Source organism: Kryptolebias marmoratus, linkage group LG15 (assembly GCF_001649575.2).
Source record: "Kryptolebias marmoratus isolate JLee-2015 linkage group LG15, ASM164957v2, whole genome shotgun sequence".
NCBI lineage: Eukaryota > Metazoa > Chordata > Actinopteri > Cyprinodontiformes > Rivulidae > Kryptolebias > Kryptolebias marmoratus.
In genome coordinates this window covers 24,500,461-24,525,319 of record NC_051444.1, presented here as the reverse complement: position 1 = coordinate 24,525,319, position 24,859 = coordinate 24,500,461, and the positions used below count along the sequence as shown (strand labels likewise).

The 24,859-nt window shown below is 38.8% G+C and overlaps 2 protein-coding genes across 2 annotated transcripts in view; both read left to right on the top strand.

Moving 5' to 3' along the window:
• Positions 1 to 1,447: 1,447 nt before the first annotated feature.
• On the top strand, positions 1,448 to 13,504 carry taldo1 (transaldolase 1). The gene is made up of 8 exons (XM_017414174.3): positions 1,448 to 1,653; positions 5,223 to 5,346; positions 5,503 to 5,610; positions 7,259 to 7,390; positions 10,057 to 10,232; positions 11,893 to 12,090; positions 12,806 to 12,951; positions 13,043 to 13,504. The coding sequence occupies exons 1-8, from the start codon at positions 1,554 to 1,556 to the stop codon at positions 13,073 to 13,075; spliced, it is 1,017 nt and encodes a 338-aa protein (XP_017269663.1). The 5' UTR covers positions 1,448 to 1,553; the 3' UTR covers positions 13,076 to 13,504.
• A 184-nt stretch (positions 13,505 to 13,688) lies between these two features.
• Positions 13,689 to 24,859, top strand: part of LOC108234754 — a 17,318-nt gene continuing 6,147 nt past the window's right edge. Inside the window, exons 1-7 of the mRNA XM_017414186.3 lie at positions 13,689 to 13,828; positions 16,606 to 16,771; positions 17,146 to 17,336; positions 18,713 to 18,817; positions 19,611 to 19,749; positions 21,475 to 21,625; positions 24,147 to 24,279. Of these exons, the coding sequence (XP_017269675.1) occupies positions 16,640 to 16,771; positions 17,146 to 17,336; positions 18,713 to 18,817; positions 19,611 to 19,749; positions 21,475 to 21,625; positions 24,147 to 24,279 (851 nt within the window). The 5' untranslated portion in view covers positions 13,689 to 13,828; positions 16,606 to 16,639. The remainder of the gene's footprint in view (positions 13,829 to 16,605; positions 16,772 to 17,145; positions 17,337 to 18,712; positions 18,818 to 19,610; positions 19,750 to 21,474; positions 21,626 to 24,146; positions 24,280 to 24,859) is intronic.

Sequence of the window (24,859 nt, the reverse complement as noted above, 5' to 3'; positions counted from 1 at the left end):
ACCAAAAACAAATAAAAGATACTATTGAACTTTAATACCTTTGCAAAGCAGTCTCACAAGGCTGTGAACATATGACACAGCCACTGTGCTGGATAGCCCTGGGGACTGGCGAGTTCATGCATTGCTTTTGAGGACAAGCACACTCGCTGGCAGGCAAGAGAAGCGATTGTGACCGCTGTAATGGCTTCTGAAATGAAACTGCTCTCATATGGTTCCAAATAAGACTGATGTTAGGGGAAGCCGTGGCTGGAGGGCTGGAAAATGTTCGGTCTCAGAACAGTTAAGGACATAATCAAGCAATTAAAACAACATCATTTGCAACGGTACACCCTGTAATTGCGGAGGAGTTTCTATTCTTTTAGTGTAATTAAAGATTCTAAGTAACACTTTCTCCGCGTGGCTAATATTTAGTAATTTGCAAAATGTATTTAAATGCTATTGCAGGAAAGTAAAATGTTCCCATTTGCATGTTACCAGAACAAAATGTTTTCTTTTTAGAGATATGCGCTGTTCATTAAAACTCATAAACATTTTATGATTAATTATAGCTATAGCTGGTTGAAGTGTTTATGGATGTATGGCATTTGTGAATTAACATACCCTTGCTCATTAATGCACATACCAGTTTACTATTAACACTATAAATGTCACTACACTGTTTATAAAAGCTAAATAAAAAGAGTGGAGGTACAGTCTGTAAGGCTGCTTACACAACGACTCCACCTGTCATGTGATGGATTTAATCGACGTTCTGCGTTAACTGGAGTCCAGTATATAAAGTCAACCTTCCTCCATAATTGTGTAATATAGTAATTTATGAACGAACAATAAAATAAACGAAAGAAGTCAGAGCAGATGCCTATAAGGTTTAGGCAAAAAGGTTTAGTTAAAGCTCATAATGCAAACCTTATATCGTTAGATTTCTGTTTACAAAGTGGGTTCTGTCCAGTGTTTAGGTGGCTGTAGTTCATCAAGTACTAAAGTGGTCCTTCAGTCAGAATGTTGTTGCCTTGATGCTGAATGCAGTCTGACAAAATGTCCGTATGTGTTCCCCTGAACCCTGCACTGCCATCCACTGTGTCCCGCTTTTGTAAACCACAAGGAATACAAGTGTCCAAAAATGTCAGTATGTCTCATGTTTTCACTTAGAAGACAATCTTCAGTAGTGATGGGAGGCATGACCATTTACTTAATAAATGGAATGCAATATAAACTGGAGAGTATTTAAAAAGCAGCTGAAGGAAGAGTAGTAATATTAATTATGTATAAGTTAATTCTCTTGAATCTTGAAAAGACATGGCATATTTTAGTTTCGGAGTTCAAGTTCAGAAAACTGAACTTTTGGTAGTTTTTGATGTATTTCCTCCTTTGCTGTCCTCCACACACACACACACACACTCACTTCCTGAAACTAACCTGCGCGCTCCCGGTTCCTACCCCTTCCTCCCGAGCGCCGGTGCGCGCTCCCGTCGCTCGGACACTCTCTCTGTCCGCTCGCTCGCTCTACTCTCACGTGTTTTCTGTGTATAAAAGGGTCCCAGTCGGCGCTCAGCATGTCTAGCGGGTCACCAGACAAACGCAGGAAGATGGAGTCGGCGCTAAACCAGCTGAAGAAGTTCACTGTGGTGGTAGCGGACACGGGAGACTTTCATGGTAACACAAAAATTAAAATAAAAAAACGAACACGTCCGAATGCTAACGTTAGCTCACTAGCATCGCATGCTAACTGAGTGACCAGATTTTGATGTGACTGACCGACAGGACCACACCACGAAGAGTGGGTGTGAGCATATAGGCTATCACTAGTTAGTCTTACCGAGTAAGGTTAGCTTTAGCTTTACAATTACAAATGTTGCTTTCCGCCAGTTTACAATTAAATTTCCGAGGTTTCCTGTTAATCCGGTAATTGTTATCTGTAGCGTTAATCTAACTGTTTAACTGCTGTTGCAGCTAACTGCGCTAGCTCCAAACATCATGTTTATCTTCCACTAAAGGGACAATAGTTGGTGTTTTGTGGCGTTTTTCACTTGCACTAACAGTATGCCTTCAAGTTTCATGTTGCAGTAAAAGTGTAGGTTGAGTAAATGCCACTAGTGCCCTGACAAACATGTTAGCTTCACGTTAACCTAATGTTGACATGCAACAGGAGGCAGTTTTGTTTTGTTTTTCTCTTCCTTCTTCCTTGTATGTCCCCTTTTGATTTTTCATGCCTCCCAGAGATAAGGTGGTGTTTCTCAGAGGCTGGGAATGAGGAACAGTCGGCAGTAAGTCTATTTTACCCTGTCCGTGATGCAAACCAGCTAGTTGCCTTTGCCCAGCCTGCAGAGTCAGGATGACTTGACAGAACCGGTTTTTGACGCTGGAAAACTGAATAATAGTGGCTCACCCTTACACCAGGAGTGGAGTTTATGCATGGCCACTTTTTAATTACTGTCCTTGTTTGGCTTTTGTTTAAGTTTGTGCCTATCTATACTTGTAGAAGAGCCTTTAATGCGCTTGAACAGATTTAAATAAATCATAACACAGCTTGTTTAGGCAAAGAAAAAAATAATGAGGTGTTCTGAAGCGATGTTTTTGTCTGTAAAATCAGAATACACTATATTCATCTTTGTCATTGTGTGCTTTTTTTCAAGAGGGTTGTCCGTTTAATTATTTTGGGGTCTGCCGTGTTGGTCCTTCAAACACATTAGTTAAATTAAATCCTTCCTTTATTATTTGTAAAACAACCGGTTACAAACCATAGCGTCAATTGTTCGATTGTTGTTGTTTTTTTAATGTTATCGTCTTGTTTTATTCAGCCAGCTGGCCACAACACAGAAAACAATAAGCAAACTCCCTTATTATATTCCCAGATGAGAATGTCGTTCAGTAATCTATTTAAAGAACTCATGCACTTTTCTTTTACAAAGAGGTGGAATAAAATACTAAATACCTAATTTTCAGTCGTCTCCTTTGCAGAAAATGTAATTTCTTGTAAAGTTAAGCAAGAATGAGTGTCGTAGTTAAATTTAAGGAACCCTTTTTTTTTCCACTTATTTGTTAGGTGGTTTCAGCATTTCAAGGCACAACAAATTAGGGTTTAAAACTATGCAATTGATCATTTATCTGGCAGCGTACCACCTTTGGTTCGACACAACAAAAGTGTGAGCGTAAATTCTTGTTCAGGTCGGTATGTGTTGTATCAGTGGTGTCTTTCACACAGCACAGAAATATGCGCAGCTTTATTTCAATAGCAGTGGCAAATTCGGACAGCTTTGTCAATAAAAACAAATGCTGACTTTCTGATAAGAGAAGCAGCTGGGGTTTTTAAGATTACCTGACATTATCTTCCCACTAAAAACTCTGTTTAGTTCCTGTAATCTAGGTTTTGTGTTGCAAGAGGCCTTTGCAATCAGTTCACTTGCTGCAAGCTTGGATGTTAACATCAAGCGGGGGCCTGTTTCACCATGGTTAAATGTGTTGTAAGAACACACGTTTGTTTCGTGATTGTGTGACAAAAAGTCAGCAGAGAGGCTGCCTTCACACCTATGTAAATTATGTTGATTATTTTGCAGAAGTATAAAGTGTTTAAAGGAAACCCTTGTTAAAATAAAATGTGACATTTAATTGTATCTCACCTTTTTTCAGGTACGCAGATTTGGTGCTGAAAACAAATTTCACCTGTAGGTTATGGGGAAAGTGTTGTAAATAATTGAGATTTAATTTCTATTTAAGCTTATCTTTTGGTACTCACAAAGTAGTTTTTAGAGAATGTCATATGGCTGATTTTTTTTTTTTTTTTTTCTTTTTTTCTTTTTGTAACACTCTGCTTTAACTTATAGTCGCATAAAGACATGTTTTTAGAGTATTTGATTTATTATTCTTTATGCAATTTCAAATCCCATGTCTGCAAAAGTAAAGCAGCAACCAAAGTTGTGCCAAAAATTAATGCTTTATATAGTATTTAGAGTATTATGTTTCTACTCAAAACAAAGTACAAGTAAAACCGACGTTGTTGTAGGTAACAAGTTGCAAAAGACGTCTGCAGTGGTTGACTATTAAATTGAAGGAAGCTTACAAAACCTTTTTTCTGCCTCCGGTTCGTAGAATGTTGCTAAATCAGCTTTTAAAAGGTTAATCACGCCTGTGCAGTCCAGGCCTACTGAGGTGCAAAAGGGGTTTCTGTTCAGAAGAAGAAGCCACAAGATGAGCGTATGAACAGAGGCTGGCTTTGTCCTGAGGCTGAAAAGCTGGCTGCACCGACTGGACATGGCGCACAAATCACCGTGCTTCGTGTAAAGAAGAGGGGTCAAACTGCTTTATATATCAATTTATCGAGAAATTATTCATACAGGTAGATGAATAACCTTATCCAAGACATCATCTAAAACTTAGAATTATAACTTTTTGATTCAAAGAAAAGGGATCACATTTTAAAGGCAAATTTCTAAGACCTGATAATAATAATAGAGATTTGCAGACCAGTTTTATGGCATCAAGAAATTATCTCCGGGGCCGGGAAAAAATTGTAACAAAAACCATTTCTGGCTCGCCGGCCTTGAGTTTGACCCATCTGATGTCAAGGCTCTTTGGTTATGAATATAATGTTTAAACTCTAATAATTTTTATTTGTAACATGCTTCAAAGATCTGCACTGAGTATGTAATTACTTCAGTGCTATGCCTGGCTTTTTCCAGTCAATTTAAAGATATTTAAGATGTACTTTCGGCACCTTCTTCATGAAGTATGAGAACAAAAAACGGCTCAAGCAATTAGCTGATTTTTAAGTAGTGTGTTATTAAATGATTCCTCCTTGACCCTACTCAAGTCTTTCTTTTAAAATGTGTAAACTGTATATCCACAAAAGATGCACTGAAGTCCAGCTGCCTTTCCTGACTAAAAGTATAAAGAGAATATTGGACCAACATATTTACACACTAGATGGCACCATTTTCTTCCTGAGCACAGCAGTGTGTGTGTTCATGTGAGTGTGTATGCGTGTACTTTTAAAAAATCTATCTAGATTCTGCAATCATGTCACTGATCAAGCCATTATTCTTCATGTTTAAAATGAGGCGTTGAATGAGCCTCATTTAATTTATCACTGAACATTCAGAAGTGCATTTTAGAAGTGTTTGGGAATCTCGGTGTAGTCATGGGCTCACAACTGTGGATACACTTCATTTGTTGTTTTGTAAAATATCCGAGTGTGTGGTCATCTGTTTCGCTCTCCAATCTTGCAGCCATCGACGAGTACAAGCCTCAAGATGCAACCACCAACCCGTCTCTGATCCTAGCTGCTGCTAAGATGCCAGCCTACCAGAGTCTGTTGGATCAGGCCATTAAATATGGCATTGCCAAAGGAGGGTAAGGATTTGCACGCGGGAGTAAGACGATGCAAACATCATAATGATCTGTTTCTTTTATATTTACTGATATCAAACGCCTGAAGGCAAACCTTAGTTTGAAACCAGACATTGAGCAAAAAGCTTTTCTTTTTTTTTTTGTTTCCCCTTTTGGAAGAGCTGAAGAGGAGCAGGTAGCTCACACGATGGATAAGCTCTTTGTGAGTTTTGGACTCGAGATCCTCAAGAAGGTTCCAGGCAGAGTCTCGACGGAGGTGGATGCCAGGTAGGTTCAAACCTCCAGTCACATTACGGCTGCAAACTTAATTTAATGTTCACTGTTGAACCTTTTCTCAATTTGAGAGAAGCCTTTAATGCTTGCAGTCACTCAGGACTTGAAGTAAAACAGCTGATGGTCAGACTGCTTGGCTACATGCTTTTTCAAATGTGATGCTTGTACACGTACAGTATATTTTTAGGAAAATTGCTCGAGGCCCCGCCACATGATTGTGCTTTATATAAAGTTTGGTCATACTTAAATCAAACTGTGTGCTGAAATTTAAGATTTTTTATTCTATGCAACGTCTTTAGTCAGTCAGCAGCCCTGTGACCAATAAACTTTTAATTTTAGTAGGGCTGCAACAATGAATCGATAAAATTCGATAATGAAAAGCGTTGGCGACAAATTTCATTATCGATATGTGTCGCGCAATTTATGCGTCACTAACGTTGTCGCGGAAACGGTGACGTCACCCACAGCGCGTTTGCTGAACAAACTCCGTCCCAAATATAAGTCATTGCTCCGTCCGCTCCGTTAAAAAAAAAACAAAAAAAACTGTCCGCTCCATATGATGATGAAGAAGCTACGGCTCCTCTTCCTCCCTGCAAACTTTCTTTATGCTACTCCATTACCGTTTTGGGGGGCATATTTTACTCACTGCAGGTTAGAATCTGCTGAATAGGGTTTTGTGTTTAGTCTTAAAGTTGTTAAGCAGCAGAACTAGCTCTGTTAGCTCTGTTAGCAGCAGTTAGCATACAGGAAACTGCACGCTGCTTTCAGCGCCACCCGGTGGCATCACAAAGTAATGTTTAGTCATGGGTCGATCACTGTATGCAAGTGAAGAGTGAGGCAACATTTAATAACTAAATTTACATCTACTTATTTTTGTAATTAATTGTTTTAATGGTACTTGTAGTGTGTGTGTTTAATTGATTTAGTTGTAAGTTTTTTTAGAGATGTGAAACATGGGTGGTAAATAAGCTATTGTTATTTTCTGCTTGAGAGCTAAGTATATAAAGTGAGAATGTTGAATTGAATTTATATTGATTTATTTAAAAATAAGAAAGTAGTAAAAGTTTTACATCAACCTACTCCTTTACATACAGATAACTTTTTTATATGGGCCAAAATGAATGACTGAATGAATGAATTTCAAGACGACCGATTAATCGAGAAAATAATCGCCTGATTAATCGATTATTGAAATTATCGTTAGTTGCAGCCCTAAATTTTAGTAAATATTGAAAGTTAACAGAATCCAAAATCCTGAATAAACAACAAATATTTAGAAAAATAAAATGAGTAGGGTTCTCTGTGCATCCATCTGGCAGTGAATTCCTGGATCAGGTGCCTCACAGCTAGATAACTGATCTTACAAAGTAAAAAAGAAGCTGAAATTTACTGCCGTAATTTTCAAGTTTAATGAAACAGAATAACATTTAAACAACTAGTTTCTTCCTGAGAGTCCTTAGTGGACACAGAAGTGAGGCAGGTAATTAAAACAGGTCTGAAACTATTAAGTTATTCGACAGAAGATGAGTCAAAAAACAACCCTTACAGATATTTCTATTAGTTGAAATTAGGATGTCTTATAAATGTAGTTATTTAAAACTCTTGAGTGCTCACATCTTGTGGTCTTTGTTGTGTCTTACAGATTGTCCTTTGATAAAGATGAAATGGTGGCAAGGGCCTTGAAGCTGATTGCGCTCTACGAGGAGGCGGGCATCAGCAAGGAGCGTGTGCTCATCAAACTGTCTTCAACATGGGAGGGAATCCAGGCGGGCAAGTGAGTATGCAATAATAAGTATTCACTCCTACATCCCAGTAGTTGTGGCTCTTCTTTACACTTTGACTGTTGTAGTTTAGCTTCAGTCTGTGTGTGCCTTGAAACTCATGGCAGCATATCTACAAGAGGTGGGTGGTATGGACTTCATCTTCATAATATTTATTGCAATAACAGTAAATGGAGATTTAGAATAAATAAATAAGAGCCACACTTCAACACCATCTTTTTAGCTACAAATCTGGAGTCTGGAGCCTCTCAAACGCAAATATTGCTCTAAAACTAAAACTCTGATTATCGGAGGTAATTATTAGGCTGTTTTACTACACAAAGTCAGGGATTAAAGTTCTCCATTGTCCTAACTTATTTCTGTCATCTGAAAAAATGAGGGGGGGGTTCTTTGTTGTGGTCCTGTTAAAGCCATCCGATCTATTTATGATACAGAAAATAAACTGATGCTGCTTTTAACAGAGAAAGCGAGCCAGAGCCAAAGTTTTAGCTGAGCAGAGCAGGTTGGACCTGGGGACAAGCACTGTTGCCAATTTAAAGTCACTAAGTTGCACAAGGTCACTTTGTTGCTAGCAACAAAGTGACCTTGTGCAACTTAGTGACTTTTTTTGGTATTTTTGGAGAAAGCCAGTATGGTTCCTTCCAGTGGACCCTCCTCCGTCCCACAGCGCTCTGTAACTTTGAGTTTCTCTTTCAGGTCACTTTTGCAGATCCTAAGCACAGATAAAGGATGAAAGTCAGAACTATGATATTCAGAAGGGGTTGTAATATAATTAGGTGTAGGGAAAAAAATTCAGTTAAAAGATTCTTTCTTTAATCCTCACAAAGTACATTCAAGTATTGCAGAATATTACTACTTCTGGTATTCTGCTTTTTGTAAACTAAGGTCTGGAGCCAGAGATGCTGCTGTTAGCTGGTTAGATGGGCAATGTTGTGTCAAGTTGTTGCCCCACTTAAGTGTAGTAGATTTCTGGCCATCAGGGTGTGGTTTTTCCCTGCTACAAAGGACAAAAACAGACAAAAATCTTCATCTTTTCTTAAAATTCAATGACTTAAAACAACAAATTTGCTTGGGGAAACCGATCGTGATGGGGAAATACAATATTAAAGTTAGTCTTTATTTATCATGTGTACGCATACAGTCAGTCTGGGTACATGGGGAGTTCTTGTGCTGAGCTTAGAGTCGAGAGAAAATAACCATAATAAAATGACTTAGCAATAAGGAATGGTGAATAAAAGACGAATAAGAACAATAAAGAGAAACATGAGGGAACAATGAGTCGCATGCTATTTGTGTTGCACTCTTCCTGTTATAATTGTATTTATTTGTAGTTGTAATGTATTGCACTTTGAGATCGGGTGGATTTTTGTCTTTTAGTTGGTCCTAATTGTGTTTTGCAGTCAGTCTAACTGTTGACGCACCATCGGGTAACGAGTGTAGCAGGCTGTTTATTTCACCGTGCTGTGAAATGACCCAGTGATGGGTGTCACTTCTCTGCTAAACAAGCCATGACTGACTGGGTTATTTGTTACAGGGGGGAATGTGTACAGAGACGTCATTTTAATTTATCTATTTATTTTGAAACGAGGAGAAGTTTTTAGTGGGAATTGCTCCTCCAGCTACCATATGGACAGCTCTCAGCAACATGTAGGTGACGATGGGAGCTGCTCTGCTGCAATCCCTGGAGGATAAAAATCTGCATGTCCTCTGACATCTCATGAAAAGGGATTTAAACCACAGGAGCAGGAAAAACTGAACTGTTAATATTACAGTCTATCACTATTAGAATGACAGCTTTTTTTCTTTGACTTGCTTGATTATCACCTTCATTCAGCAGTGACTTTTAAGCCCTAATTGTAAATAAAATGTCATGGTTAGTGCAGTTTGTTCTGAAAGGCATTTGTGCAGACTTATTTTAATTAGTTTGAAGCGGTCAACTAAATAAGTTGACACTAAAAAAAAAGCACGCTTCTATCCACCTACGAGTGCTCATTTGTCCGTGTCGACACATCCAAACAACACCCAAGCCATCACCTCTCCCCTCAGGTCTAAGGCTGGGGAAAGGAATGCAGAATATGTGAGGTCCTGCTCCTTAAATTAAATAACAGTTGGACTCTGAATTGTTATCTAGAAGCAACCTGCACGACCCTGACTTAAAAAAAGAAGGCAAATTCCTTTTTAATTGACTTCCTTTGTAAGTTTTTAAAAGGTGTTTATTCTTACAATACAAAGGGGGGGGAGGTTGTTCTTTTTTTTTTTTTAGAAACATCGCCACAAGGAGATGACCTGGCAACCAGATATTTATTGCACCAATTAGTAATGTGCAGATAAACACGTAATCAATCTGCATGGGAACTTCAGACACTCCACCCTGAAAGGAATGGAAGCAATGCGAAATGTGACAGATGAAGTTTTTACTATTCGCTAAAGTCCAAAATTCAAATCAGCACTGATCAAAATTAAGAGAAAACTTTCAGCTTTTGATTACAGAAGGAGTTTAAAATATTCAAACTGAATCTGCTTGTTTTTCAGCTTTTAACTTTTAAGGAGGTAGTTTGAAAAAGAAAAAATAGGGAAAGGTGGTGCTTTCTCTTGGTGTAATTTGCTATTTTTGATCTTTTAATAGAAAATGTGCTTTGTGTGTGTTTTTTTTTTACAGGGAGCTTGAGGAGAAGCACGGCGTTCACTGCAACATGACGCTGCTGTTCTCTTTTGCTCAGGCTGTGGCCTGTGCAGAGGCAAAGGTGACACTAATATCGCCCTTCGTTGGGCGAATCCTCGACTGGCACAAGGAGAACACCGACCGCAAAACCTTCGAGCCGCACGAGGACCCAGGTAACAACAACCATTCTGAAATTTAAGGAGAAAAATTGGACACGAGTGAGTCTTTAAACCATCAGGACGCTTTTACTTGATATGATTCTTTTTATTTCATTAAAACGGATCACAAAATTAGTTTCTTTAAACTTTATATCTACATGAAGAGAAATAAACTGTATTAAGTTTTTCCCAGTGAAGAAAACATTTTAAAAACACTGTTTTTAAACTTTCTCTCTTTGCCTTCAATGTCGCCTCGTTCTTTATGTAATGTCTTTTGTAATAGTGTCCTGCAGCTCATCTTGTTAGTTGTTAAATTTAGTCACTTGATAACTTCTTAGAAACTTTTTTTTTTTTTCCAGTGGCAAGGTGGCAGTGTTTTTTTTTTTTTAATGGACTGATCTGTCAGCATTACAAAGCAAAACAACCTTAAATTTCATGAAATGCGAATGTTTAGATCATTTTAGAAATCGCACAATGCAGAAGAAAAGATGTTGAAGTTTCTGCTCAATGCATTAAAATTAGGGGTTTAATTTGAACATGTGTAGAAAGAGTATAATTTTATAACGCAACACGTACAATAAGTGACAAGAAATGTGACACCAGTTAACAAAAAACATAAAATTTGTCACATTTCTGTTCTACATTTCAGTCATTTTAGATACAGTTGTCAGTGTGCAGGTGGGATTAAAACATTTAAAGGCACTCTGTTTCTGTTTTCATGCACGGACAAAGTAGAAGTGTTTATTTACTTTAAATTGGACTTATAAAACTCTATTTACTTTCAAGTATATTTAATTTACTGCAAAAACCTTTCAATTTTCTGTCCTTGCACTACAGCTGCTGTTAAAGATACTGTTTAAAAGTACTTAAATATTTACATTCATATGCATTATTATTATTATTATTACTAAAAAAGCATATGGAAGCATCATATCATGATGTATTGTTTTTTTACCAAGCTAAATTAATTGTGACATGTTTTCTTTAAGCTTTTAGTTTCCAGAGAACTGGTGGGAATAGGGAGTTGGAGTGAAGAGAGGAATTTATTGCCGTTCTATATATAGCTGTTAGCTGACAGATGACTCTAACCTGAGAGGAGTGAAGCTGTAGGAGAACCTGCTCATCTCTGGTTAATGACAGCTTGTGAACAATGGCAGTAAAACCATTTGCTGTCGTCACTGAGCTGCTTCTTTCCCAGGTAACAATGCCAGAAAGACTCAAAAGATGCAGCCAGTGGAACCGATGTGTCTCGTTCCCTAAAGTTACTGAGTTAATTTAACCCTACACCTGCACAGAAGTGTGTTTTTTGTTCAGCTGGCAGTAGTGCCAAGGTTTTAAATGTTTAGTTTAAAAGTCAGTTTCCCCTCTGCAAAAGTCCTGTAGATGATCATTTTAGTGCAAGACATTCACTAATAAGAGGTTTTCTAAATATTTAAAGTGGATATTCTTCATCAAGGTAGTTCCTTGTTAGCTAGTTCTGTCAGAAAGCAGGAAAACAAATATTAAGTCTGTTAGGTTTCTTTTTAATTACCAAATTAAGCCTGAGTGGGTGCTGCAATTCTGTTAGTATTTTATTTCCTCTGCAACCTTAAAGTCAAATGTGGAGCTTCTAATATCGCTTTTGATCCAGAATCGGGATGTTCCACCTTTTCAGTTATTATTTCTTCTCTTCTAGGTGTGATCAGCGTGACAAAGATTTACAACTACTACAAGAAGTTTGGTTACAGCACCGTGGTGATGGGAGCCTCCTTCAGAAACACGGGGGAAGTGAAGGCGCTGGCTGGTTGTGACCTGCTCACCATCTCCCCTGGGCTGCTGGCGGAGCTCAGCCAGGACCACAGCTCGGTCACCGAAGCGCTCAGTGTGGAGAAAGGTACTACGCTGAACAGGAACAACTTCTCCGAGTTGTAGAAATGTGTCAGGAGAGCACATTAATATTCACACAGAAGTGACTGAAAACACAGGTTATACCAGTTGTGTCATTGGTTTTTATTAATTACGCTCTGTGTAATAGCTGTGGCTTGTATAAATAATAATGCAGGTGTGGCTAAAATCGATGTCTCAGTTCATGGAGATAAAACGAGATGAGTTTAGATGGGATAATGTATGACAGCAAAACACACAAACACAAAAAACAGACAGTAATGATGCAAAATGATGTGTATTAATGACAATAAAACATGTCAAGCTCATGGTTGGGGGGGAGGATAAATATTGTTGACAAAATCTTTTGGAGAGAAAAATGGAAATAATATAAAAGTTCTTGTCAAGTTTATTTCCTTTAATTAAGTGTATTTATCTTTAATATCCAAATGTAAAAACCAGATCACAAGATCTGTTTCCAGCTCACCTTTTAAAACCGCTTACAGTGCAAAGACTGGCCTCAAATTATTTGTTTAAACATTATGTTGAAAACTGAAACATGGTGACTTTTGATCATCTGAGAATATCTTAAACATAACAAAAGGGAAATCAAAATGACCTCTTGCTGTAAGCAGTGACTTGTTTCAGTAGAAAACAACCTGAAGAGAAGTCTGCAACAACTCCTGCTCTGGTTTCCCGCTCATTTTACTGGTTTCATTTCACAGCCAAGGCCTGCGATCTGGAGAAGGTCCACCTGGGCGAGAAGGACTTCCGCTGGCAGCACAACGAGGACCGCATGGCCGTGGAGAAGCTGTCCGACGGCATCCGCAAGTTTGCCGCCGACGCCATCAAGCTGGAAGCCATGATTAAAGTAAAGCGTTGTTTTGTTTCTTTTTCTGATTCTACTGATCAACATATGATGCATACGCAAATGAAATTTTGTTTTTGTTTTTTTGTTCCAGGAGAAAATGCTCAGTGTGAAAAACGGCCAATAAAAGACAGATGTGTGTCCAGCTGCAGATGGTGAGGTATAAGGTGTGAGGAGGCGGCATTCCTTGTTCCTAGATATCTGAGCAGTTCCAGGAGGAACCTCGCCTCCCCTCCTACCAAACTCCTGGGATCGCCCCGCTGAATAAAAGCCCTTCCTCTTTTAGGCCGGGGCTTGTTTTCTGAATAATGCTTCAGTGAGTGTAATTAGGAATGAAAAAGCTTCATGTTTAATAGAAAGGAACTAATATTAAAGATTGAATATCTCAGGCTTGGCTCAGTCACTGTAAGCTGTTACTTGAAAAGACCACAGATGCTTGTTTTTTGCAGAAGACCACAATTTTTCTACAAACATTTTTTTTTTTTGCTCTAAAACACGTCTTAATAAAGATTGTATCGTTTCTCAAAATAATAAATTGACATTCCTGGTGACCAATGTTTGCAGTATCCTGTTTGTTGTTTGTGTTGTTTACTTTTTCGAACACGTCGGAGCCGTAGCGTGAGCGCGTCGGGCACCGTGATGAAGCGAAGAATAAAACAATGCAGAGTATTTTGAAAGGTGTACAGGAAATCCCTCTCGTTCTGAAAGCTCTCCTCTTGTCGTGTAAACATTGTCGTACTTGAACAATCTCTGGTTCAGCCAGTTTAACTCCATTCTGTACGGCCCAGATTGTAGCCTTTGGGTTTCTGTTTATAAAGGGACAACACGTTCACTAAACGCAAACTGAACTTTGGACAGCAAGAAACGAGAGTGGCTTAAGGTAAAGAGACTAATTTATATTAAATGTTCTGTTTGTTTATCTGTGTTCAATCTGCTTGAGATAAAGAAGAGTTTCTTTTGTTTTTGTTTTTTTTCTCGTTGAAACTGGCTGAGCTGTACTGATAAGATCTGGCAAAGTGTTCTCTACCACCAAACTCAAAACTAAACTTGACATTTAGATTTTAAGTGCTTTCTTTAAAAGAAAAATCAGATGTTTGCCTTCATTTTCTCCAGTTTTCTGTTAAAGAACGATTTTTAAGACTAAATGCTGATCGGTCACACAGCAAATTGTCATTTGAACAATCTGATTTAAAAAAAAAATAGAATTTAATGAACAAAATTAAGATCATGAAACATACTGAAACCAGTTTCTCTTAAGATAACATTCACTTAACAAAGTGCAATGCAATGACATTTAAATGAAGTCACTCAATATTGAATTGAATATTGAATTTTATTACTGAAATAGTTTGAATAGTTTTATCCAAGTTGAGGTTGAATAAATCTCCCTGTGAGCTTCTGGCAAAATAAACTGATCTTTTTTTCCCCATAAGCAGCCTTATCTGATGTAAACTAAGTTTTAAACTGATAAAACTCTTGTTATAAATATAATTTTTATTTTACAGTCAGATTTGTTTGGGACTGGAAATTTATCCTTATTCCTTTTAGCTGTACATTTTTAGTGAGATGTTTTTATCTGTGTGTTTTAACACACTTCTCATGTTGGCCATGTTATACGTAGTTGTTGTTCCATTTATAAAATGGAGCAGTAGGAGATCCATGAAAGCTCTGAATATATTTGTATATCCGCTGTATAAAAATGAGACGTTGATTTTTAAATCTTCCATCAGAGTCCGTTAAAAACTAGTCCTGTTTTAACTTGTGACTTGGCTCAACAACTCGACAAGAGGAAAAAGCAAAATGGACTCACTCGGCTGCACTTCCATTGTTAACATTCTCAACAGGTGGCCTGTGGGCCGAATACGGCCCTTTTTAAAAATGTATTTGGCTGCCAGAATATAATGCTAAAACATATAAAAGTTACATCTATAATAACCTGAGTGTCATATGAAGCTAGTAGAAGTCAAACAGGCAATCTTTGGTAAGTCCCATCAGCTGAGAGGAGTGTGGTGGGTAAACATGCGCTCCCGTCCACCTGACCTGTGCTGAGGGCAGGAAGACGAGCATCAAGATGTCTGTTTGGAAATCAAAAAGGCAGAGAGTGTATTTATATAATTTGATAGTTTCAAAACAAGTGGACTAAAATTGATTTTCTTGTTCACTTTGCCAACAGCAACCAGGGTTTATGTTGAGAAATAACTGGCTTGTAGCCGTTCAGGTCAAACCTTTCGTGAGATGTCCCGCTCAAACTATCTGTTGTCAATGGCGTTCAGCTACGACCGCGTCAAATTTTAGCTCTGTATCTGTTAAACACATTTTGGAGTTGGCTAATATTGATATGGTGACCATCTTGAATCGGAGTGATTCCAAAAGTTAGTCAGCTAAAGATGTATATCTAATGATTACTTCCTGAAAGTTTCATTAAAACCTTTCCTTTCCACTGGTTCAGGAGATATTTTTTTTTAGTAACAAGCAGATATGAACACAGGCAAAACCATAATCGTCCATCTTCACCATCAGGTGGCGGGCGATAACTATTTCCTGTGTTCCTCAAACACTGAAAGCGCAGAACTCATTAATCGACTATCAGGCAAAAACATATAAATGCTGTAAAGCATTTGTGTAACAGCCAGTCTTGGTAACTTTATTGTCCTCAACAAGAGTTAGAACTTGTGTTAAATGAATCATATCCTGATGAAGGTTTTCTCTCATTGTGTTCATGCTCGGTGTAGCTGTTGGAGCTTCACCTGTAAAATTTACACCACGTTTTTTAACTAGAAAGTCAGTGGTCGCATTAAGTCGCTCTGTCTCAAAAGAATGGAAAATGTCCACAAGTGTCATGTTCAGTCCAGGTTTCGAGTTCTGCAGGGCACATTCATTTCTCTGTCACCTCACTGCTCGGGTAACCATCCCGCGCTACCTGTTTTACCTCCTGGCTGAAGATATTAGGGTGTATATTAAGGTTTTGTGCGCGAGGAGGTCTTGGAAAATATTTACGTCTCGATTCCGCTAAGACGGGTTCCGTTTCATTTCCTGGGCTAAATTACAGGGCAGCCGTATCAGTCTGAACAGAAGCAAAGTTTAATCAGAATCCAGTGAGTTTCGGGCTCATTTATAGTAAAAAGTATTGGTGTTTACAGGCTGTGAAAGGAGGCAGCATTGCCCTACAGTGATGGCACATGGTTGATTTAAATCGTTCCCCTTTAAGCTGGTGAAATTGGCCGAATGAACCAAATTTCCAAACAGTCCTAAATAAAAACAGGTTGAGAATTTGTGCCTGTTTTGACGTTTAATTTGTCACAAAGGTCATATCTTTTTAACTGTTTAAAGAAGTACAGAGGGAACTTTTGAGCAGGCACTGGTTATGTCAGAGTTTACTGACACCTTTCGAACGTTAGATCAGGCATCAGATACTTTTGGATTGCACACAAATCCACAGGTGACACTTCCTCTCTGCTTTAATCACCACGCTAATCGAAACGGCACTATTGTCTCTGTCGTCTTCCGTGCACCGTCCTCCCAAAGCGTCAAACGGCAGCTTTATTTCAGAAGGGATGCTCTCTCTTAAAAAAAACTGCTGGTAGCACTTGAGGTGTAAGTGAGACTTGGTGGATGAACCTCTCGTGTAACCACTGAACGTTTCTGTCTTTCCCCCAGAGGTTCTGACTCGGCGTCTTACCGATGAGTTGAGATGCGGGACGGGTTCGAGCTGAACGTGCTGCTGCGGGGCCTGACTCTCCTCCTGTTGAGTGCGGCCTGTGGAGCGTCCTCTCTGGGGCTGGCCGTCCACGTTGTGCCTCTGGACGGCGATGGAGGGAAAACAGTGGGTAGACATTTTTGTGACAGGAGTTTCTTTGCCCCCACGTGTTCGGGAAGCCTCGTTCCAATCAGAGGACAGGAGATTCGAACCCCTGCCACTACCCCCAATATGCTTATCAGTGTCTAATGAGAATATAGAAGTGCTGTGAACAGTGTAACATATACCAGGAAGCACTGAATGAGCGTGTGAATGAATAAGCAGTCCTAAGCAGTCTTAAAAAAAAAAAAACTGGAATAAGCTTTTAGTATTTTCAAGATCTTTAAAGATATGGGAGGAAATGAAAAACCTTTGTGTTTGCAGACTTTTTTCTGAATGGTGCAGAGGAGAAAAAAAACAACAACAGCAGCTTGTATTTTTGTGGTTTTGTTTTCCTGCAGGTTCGGGCTCACTTCACCGTCATCACTCCCTCTCCTTGCCCGGATTTGTCAGAGGTGTGTGCCGCAGGGGAGGACTGCGAGGCCCACCGCACCCCGTTGCCCTACAGCTACACCAAACCCAGTCCTGGGTGGTGCGTCCGACAGTGGCAGAAAACCGTCCCCAGTGATTACAGCGCCATGCTTCGCTTAGGGTAGGACGTCTGCGTTGAACATAATCACCTGCTCCTGTTCATGTTCTGTTGATCACTTCGAAAAAAGTTCACAAAAATAGTATTTGCTGTTTCTTTTTAATATGTATAATGTACATCACGTCACATGTATGGAATTTGAAACTAACATCAGTACATCCTGAGAGAGCGTGCTTTGAGGCTTATCTTTACATAAATGTTCATTTTAATGTAAAAAGTCATGATAAAAATGGATTACACCATCTTTTAAATCCAAAGTTGTTTTATATTAACATACAGTACAATAAAAACTTTCTAACCTGTAGATCTGCTAAATAGTCCTTCCGATGGTGAACAGCGAAGTCCATTATATTGTCTCATTATGTGTTTAGCAATAAAATAAAAGCTCTTCCAGAGAAATTAAGAGGGTGCTGCAAACTTGTTATTTATTAGAACATATGAGAACATTTCTTAAAAGCCAAAAACTTGAACTGTTTGCTGCTCAGCTGCTTGTTTACTATAAACTAAGGAGAAAAGATACCAGCAATAATTTCAAAACTATTCAACGAGCACCATCCTACACAGACAAATATTATTCGCAAGTGGAAAAACACTTTAGGTGTCAAACAGCGTACGTCCCAGTTAGTTCAATTCGAGGTCAGATGGTCCAATTCTTTGAGGATTTGCAGAAAAATAAAAAAAAAATTAAACCACAGCTTTATCTCAGACTCTACAAGCCTCAGTTGAGATCCTAAATATTTGAAGTCATGACAATGAAATAAAGAAAAGACTGAACGAGTCAGATTTGTTTGGACGCTTTTGCCAATACAGGGTTTTTGCTCCACCACAATTGTTGAATTGTTCAGGAAAGTATTGTAAAATCAAATCTGAGGCCATCTGTCCGATAAAGGGACACTGTAAAAAAGAGTGGGTCAACGGTTCCTCACAACAGTGTTACATAAAAATCTAACAGAAGACAATAAATTGAATTTATTAACTCAGTTGGCTTTTCACTATTAAATCATAAGGAACACTTAATTTGTACGCACTAATTCTGCATTGTGTTAAAGTTTTAGTAAAATAAATACTGTTGGTCATATTTTGTTAATTTTAACATCAATTTAAGTAATTATCAGGACCCGGGGAGGACTGGAAATTGTTTTGTTGTGTCCTGGTATATTAAAGCTAAAACGTGAAAGTGTTCTCATTATTCAGTCCTTTTTGTTTTCCCTCACTTTGTTGAATCATACATTAAAGGGTAATTTCCTGTGTGCACCGTCGGTAATTAGAGGCAGCTCCCTTCATCGACTCCCAGCGTCTCTCTCTGTTTCACTCGCCGAGTAAACCCAAGTGAAAGAAAAGTTCTGTTTCTAACGCCGACCTTTTCCTTCCCCTTTCAGGCCCAGCGCACAGTTTTATGTCTCGATAAATGCAGAGCCCAAAATTCGGGCGAACAACGGGAAGCTCAACCAACCTGCTTACCTAGCTCTCCCTCCTCCACTCAGGTAACACACACACACACACAGAGTATAGATGCTGTGGGCAACAAATTATAGAGGTTAGCTTCTCTTGGTATGTTAAAGGACATAAATAAAGGAGATCAGGGGGTTGAACAATTATGGCTGCGAAGCTCTTACATTTGATCGATTTTTAACTTTCGCACTGCTAATTTTGATGCTGCTTGAAAATGCCACAACTAAACTTCAAAGGTCCATATGAAAACTTCTCTGTCTGTTAGCAAAATATCTCTTGAACTACTGCACGAGTTGTAATGAAAGTTTGCAGAAAGTGATCAGTGGATGCTTATCTACAGCTGATTAACTTTCAGGGTCAACCTGATTCCAGATGGCTGCTACTGTTAATCAAACTTAGCAAACATTAAAACGGCTCTAACTCAGAGAGTTTCGCAGTTGCTGAGGTAAAATTTGGTGCGACAGAAGCTGAGACCGATCCCCAACACATATTCTGAGCTCTAGCAGATCGCACAATATCTTAGTTTAAAGGTTTGGCAGGTAAGGTGGGGGGAGATGTAAATTCCTTTTTGGTTAGTGTTGTTGTGTTTTATGACTCATAAGATTAAATTTGCTAAAGATCAAGTTGATAGAGAGCAAAAGTGGGCCAGAAGGGTGGATTTTGGTCTTCTAAATTCTGGATTAGTAAATAAATAAGACAGTTTATCCTAAAACAAAACAAAAGGTTGCCTGTCTTGTCTTGCTGCCTTCAGTTTCCCAACATATCATTTATTTAGTGGTAGATTAAAGGCTTTTTCATGCTGATGATCCCTCTGTGTTGGAACAGGGCCCGTCAGAACTGTCCTGTGGACTTCCATCTGTCAGCGAAGGACCTGGATGGGGACAAGGTGCGGTGTCGCTTTGCCCGAGCTGACAAAGGAGAGTGCCTCAGCTGCACTCAGCATGCTTTCATCACGCTGGATGAGGTAACTCTTAAGATCAGCATTTCAGAAACTAAATGTCAGTGTTTTTGGGCCACAAGAAGACGCTGTCAATATTCTTAGTAAAGTTAAAGAAGGATTAGTTAGTTTCACTGTCAGAGAGCTTAAACCTCCACCAAGGCCACAGCGTGATCAAAAATCAGTGCGATTCGGTTCATCACCACCAAAACTTAATCCATTGTTTTTTGTGTCAACCCCAACATTTCCTGAAAAGAAAAAAGAAAAGACAAACAAACCAACGGACACAACCGAAAACAATTTTCTTGGCAGAGGTAACAAAAGGGGCACATGTAGGAGCAGAGAGAAGGTTTTAACAACGGAGTTATCTGTGACCTTGACCTTTGACCTCATGAACCTTGAAATCAACAGGCATCATCTTTGACCCATGAGGTGTCCAGTTGTGCAGTTTGACATTCCTACATTACACAGCTGCAGAGTTAGAGCACAAGGTCAATAGTGATGTTAACCCTTGACCCCATGACCTTGAAATCAGAGGTAATCACCCTTGACCTAAGAGGTGTCCAACTGTGCAGTTTAATTTTCATAAGTCACATGGTTGCATAGTTTCAGCTTAAGGTCATTTGTGACCTTGACCTCTGACCCCATCACCTTGAAATCAGCAGTGATCACCCCTGACCCACGAGGTGTCCAGCTGTGGAGTTTAACCTTCCTGTTATGCAGCTGCAGAGTCAGAGCACGGGCTGATCTGTGACATTGACCTTTGACCGGATCACCACCAAACTTTAATCCCTTGTTCCTTGAACCATGTTGGATGTTTCCTGAAAATTACATGAAAAGTTGTTCATAACTTTACGAGTAATCTCGTACACAGACAGACAGACAGACACGAGTGAAACATAACCTCCTTGGCGGAGGTAAAGAAAAATCCAGCTTGATCATATGTTGGTGTCAGCTGACTCCTGGACAGGCAGGTAAGTGAGAGAGATGAAGACAGAAAGAGACTGAAACCTAAAAGTGACACAGTGAGTTAGAGAAATATAAAGTCATTTAAACTTGAAAACCGAAAGTACAACACCTGTAAACTGTCCTAAATTTCACCACTTTGTGTGTCTCTTTACTACCTACTGCCAAATCCAAATGCATGATCTGTTTCATGACTTGTTTCAGTGACACGACTTTGAAGCTGCAGGCTCCTCAGTTGGGCTCGCCTTTATTCACAACTTAACTTTGCAAAACAACATCTGCATTCCAGTTGTCTTGTTGAAAAAAAAACAAAAAACAAACAGGAACTAAGATTTTATCTTTGCCTCACAACCGGTCAAAATGGAAAGTTTTTAAGGGTCTATGGTGATAGTAATGGCTGTTTTAAAGTTTTTATGGGAATGTCTCATTGTTTTGCGGCGACATTTAAAGCAGCACAATCATTTCCTGCTCTTACTGCTCAGTCCCTGACAGATTAAAAGACATGCTGTCATGCTGATCTACCAGCTGCCTGATTCTCAGGACAGGTTATTCCAGCGACTGTACATAACTCACTGTCCGTGCTATAAAATACAGCCTCTCCTTTCTAATTTATTTGTTTAGATGAAAAGCAGGTATGGGACATGTTGGTGGGTTTAGTTTTTTATTGTTGCTCTTTTCAGTCTGCCCACAGGAAACTGGAGCCTTGAAAATACTCCTGCCTATACAAATATTAACAATAATTCCATTTCTTGCTTGGTTGAACTTTTTTTTTTTTTTTTTTACCAGGACAAATGCATACTGTCGTTCACTGGAAACGCAGAGCCAGGGCATTATTTTATCTACCTGATGGCAGAGGACCTGATCCCTGTTCCCAAAATAAGCCGAGTCACAGACATCACCCCACTCAGCTCTGTTCCTCTGCACCTCTCTCTCAGCGGTGAGTCTCTTCTTCACATACAGCCAAGTGCAAAAACATAACAAATAAAAATCTTTCATTTCAGAGCTTTCATGTATCAGGACAAGTTCAAATTCGATCTGGTTTTACTTGTTCTTAAAAATGGATAAATACACTTTCAAGTGACCAACTATATATGATAAATGAAGCTATCACCCAAAGAAGATCTCATGGGGTTTCCCTGTGCTCAGAGTATGTTTTGTGGATGCCCCTCAGCTACTACCACGCCAACTTTAGCTCTGATCTGCACAACTGGCTGCATTACTTTTTGTTTCAATAAAATCCATACAGTGGTTCATGCAATATTTTAAACAATGTTTTAAATAAAGCTCTCGTGCAATCACTTAGTGCTCGGAGTATGAGTTGGAGATGACTCAGCTACTACCACACCAAAAGTTAGCTCAGTGTCCATTAAACTGACTACATTATAGTCATGTTTGTGTTTGCTAAGTTTGACCAGCTGTAGCAGCCATCTTGAATTCGGTTCACTCTAAAAGGCAATCAATCATAGCTGTACTTTTAACGATTGCTTTCTGAGAGTTTTATTGAAATCCATTCAATGGTTTGTGAGATATTTTGCTAACAGACAGACAAACAGGCAAAATCTTTATTGCCCGCCTTTCAGCAGCAAGTTTGCACTATAAAATATTTTTCCCCCTCTTCTGTACATGAATATGATCTTTTCTTTAGTCTGAACATAAAAACCCACAGTAAATATAAACATTTTATTACAGATTTTTACTTTTATAAAGCATTTTTAAAATTCAGTATTTATAGAACACTTACTGAGCTGTGTTATCTTTATTTCAAGCTTTTAGTGAAGAAGTGACTGCCAGCTGATTATCACAGCTGTGGTACATTTTGTGGTTCTGGACACATTTTGTTTAGAGGGCGAATGGGCAGAAATGGCTCCTTTAATTGTAAAGGTTGCAAAACTTTCAAAGACTTTGTGCACCCAATGATGCAAAAGTGTGTAGAATCTCCTTCAGCAGCAAAAACCTGATGAAATGTTTAAACTCATTAGTCAATCACATCAATGTACAGCCATGTTGGCCTATTATTATTAGCACTGTTGCTTCAGTTCGCTGAGGTTTGTGGGCATTGTTTAATGCACAGCACTGTAAAGATCCCACTATAGCATATTATTCAAGTTAAGGTCTAAACTTTTGACTGGACCAGTGCAACACCTCATGGCTTTTCTTTTCGAGACATTCTGTTGTATATTTGTTGCAGCGTTTGGGATCGTTTTCCTGTTGCATGACTCAGTTTGAGCCGAGCTTCACCTGTCAGACTGATGGCCTCATGGTCAGCTGAATGACTGCAGGGTGCCCACCATCTAATATACTACTCTGCATTATGGACGAACATTGCTTTTGTTTTCATCTGTCAAAAAAAAAGGTCTTCCAAAAGTGCTCTGGTTTGTACAGATTCAAAGTAGGAGATCTAAGCTGTGCTGCTGTTCTTTTGAGACACAGGAGGCCAGGCAAGTCATCTAAGCGAGCCATACGTAAAGGTTTATTTCATAAAGTTGGTTCTAATCCATCTAAATTATAGCTTTTAATAAATTGCTGCAGATGACATTTCATTGTAGAAATACAGTACACAACAGTGTCTTCACAGGTCTGACTAATAAATCAATCAAACAGCTGCAGCTGATCCAGAACGCTGCTGCTCGTGTTCTCACTCAAACCAGGAAGATAGAGCACATAACACCAGTTTTAAAGTCCCTACACTGGCTCCCTGTAGCTCAGAGAATAGACTTTAAAACACTTCTGCTGGTTTATAAATCACCGAATGGCTTAGCACCACAACCTTCCAGACCACTCAGGTCTTCTGGTTCTGGTCTACTCTGCATCCCCAGAACCAGAACCAAACGTGGAGAAGCAGCATTCGGCTTCTATGCACCACAAATCTGGAACAAACTTCCAGAAAACTACAAAACGTCTAAAACACTGAGTTCCTTCAAATCAAGACTAAAAACCCACCTGTTTAGTTACTTTTGAACCATAATAAATGGAACATTGACCAACATATCTGATGATGATTGATGATTTTGATGATGGCACTCGACAAAATGTGATGTTTCCTACTGGTTTCTCAATTAATGACTTTATGTTGTTTTTGTGACTTTTTATTTTGTGTTTTTATGATGTAAAGCACTTTGAACTGCCTTGTTGCTGAAAGTGCTACACAAATAAACTTGACTTGACTTACATTAAAAAAGCAACTGCTTAACGCTTGTATCTGGGTCTGTTAGTAGACTGATGCTTAAAATGTTTCATACTCATAAGTTGCTTTTAATGAGTTGTTTGCTAAATAACAGTATGCAAATGTGGTTAGAGCTCATGGGATAAAATAGGGTTTAAATCAGAAATATTCTCCAGTTTACCTCAAATTGTTCCAAAAGTCGTTCTTTTATTATTATTATTATTTTTAAGTTAGCCTGATTTAAGGCTGTTAACTTCTTATTTGAAATTTTAAAAGCATTTCTTCTGCCTTTCAGTGGAAGAGTGGACTTCCAGCTGCAGTAATGAACCAAAGGCGACAGATGGGACCCCTGAAAAGCACTCTGTGCTGTTTGTCATGCCGTTCCAGGAGGTGAAATTCAGCACAAACTACAAGTTGGATCTGGAGAGGTGCGTCAATAGTGTCCTATCAGTGATAAGTAACATTAATGGTCCTACCTGGAAACATTTTATTCACATGATGTGTTACACAAAGTGTAAACATATTACCCTGGGAAACTCGGGAGGGGCACAAACACATCACATTATTTTATGGTTAAAGTTCTCACATTATCATTCTGTGACCTGTAGTAGCTGAGTTTGCTTCTTTTGTTTTGCTGCATATTTTGTGCATCAGGTGTGTAAGAAAATGATCCAAAGCTCCTCTGAATGAACTGCATCTGTGTTGATACTGGATGTTTGTTAACAACGCCGTTGAAATCCTTTTTATTAATTGCAGGTATAAAACAAGCCTAATAACTGCAACAATGCAGTACGGTGTCTATAAAAAAGTACTCACTCCCTTGGATGTTTTCTGCTTTAATTGCTGTTAAAAATCAGTCGTGGTCAATAGAAATTGGCTTTCTTTACAAATAAAAATTCAAAAACAACCCTTTTTAATGTCAAAGTGAAATCAAATTTCTACAGAGTGATACCAGTTATATAACAATATGTAATGTAAAAGAAGTGACTGCATAAATATTCACCCCCC

Excerpts from the sequence above, each read along its gene's own strand:
- taldo1 (XM_017414174.3), top strand. The coding sequence starts at position 1,554 with ATGTCTAGCGGGTCACCAGACAAACGCAGGAAGATGGAGTCGGCGCTA. Across the intron at positions 7,391-10,056 it reads GAGGGAATCCAGGCGGGCAA|GGAGCTTGAGGAGAAGCACG; the intron begins GTGAGTATGCAA and ends TTTTTTTTACAG. Across the intron at positions 12,091-12,805 it reads AGCGCTCAGTGTGGAGAAAG|CCAAGGCCTGCGATCTGGAG; the intron begins GTACTACGCTGA and ends TTCATTTCACAG.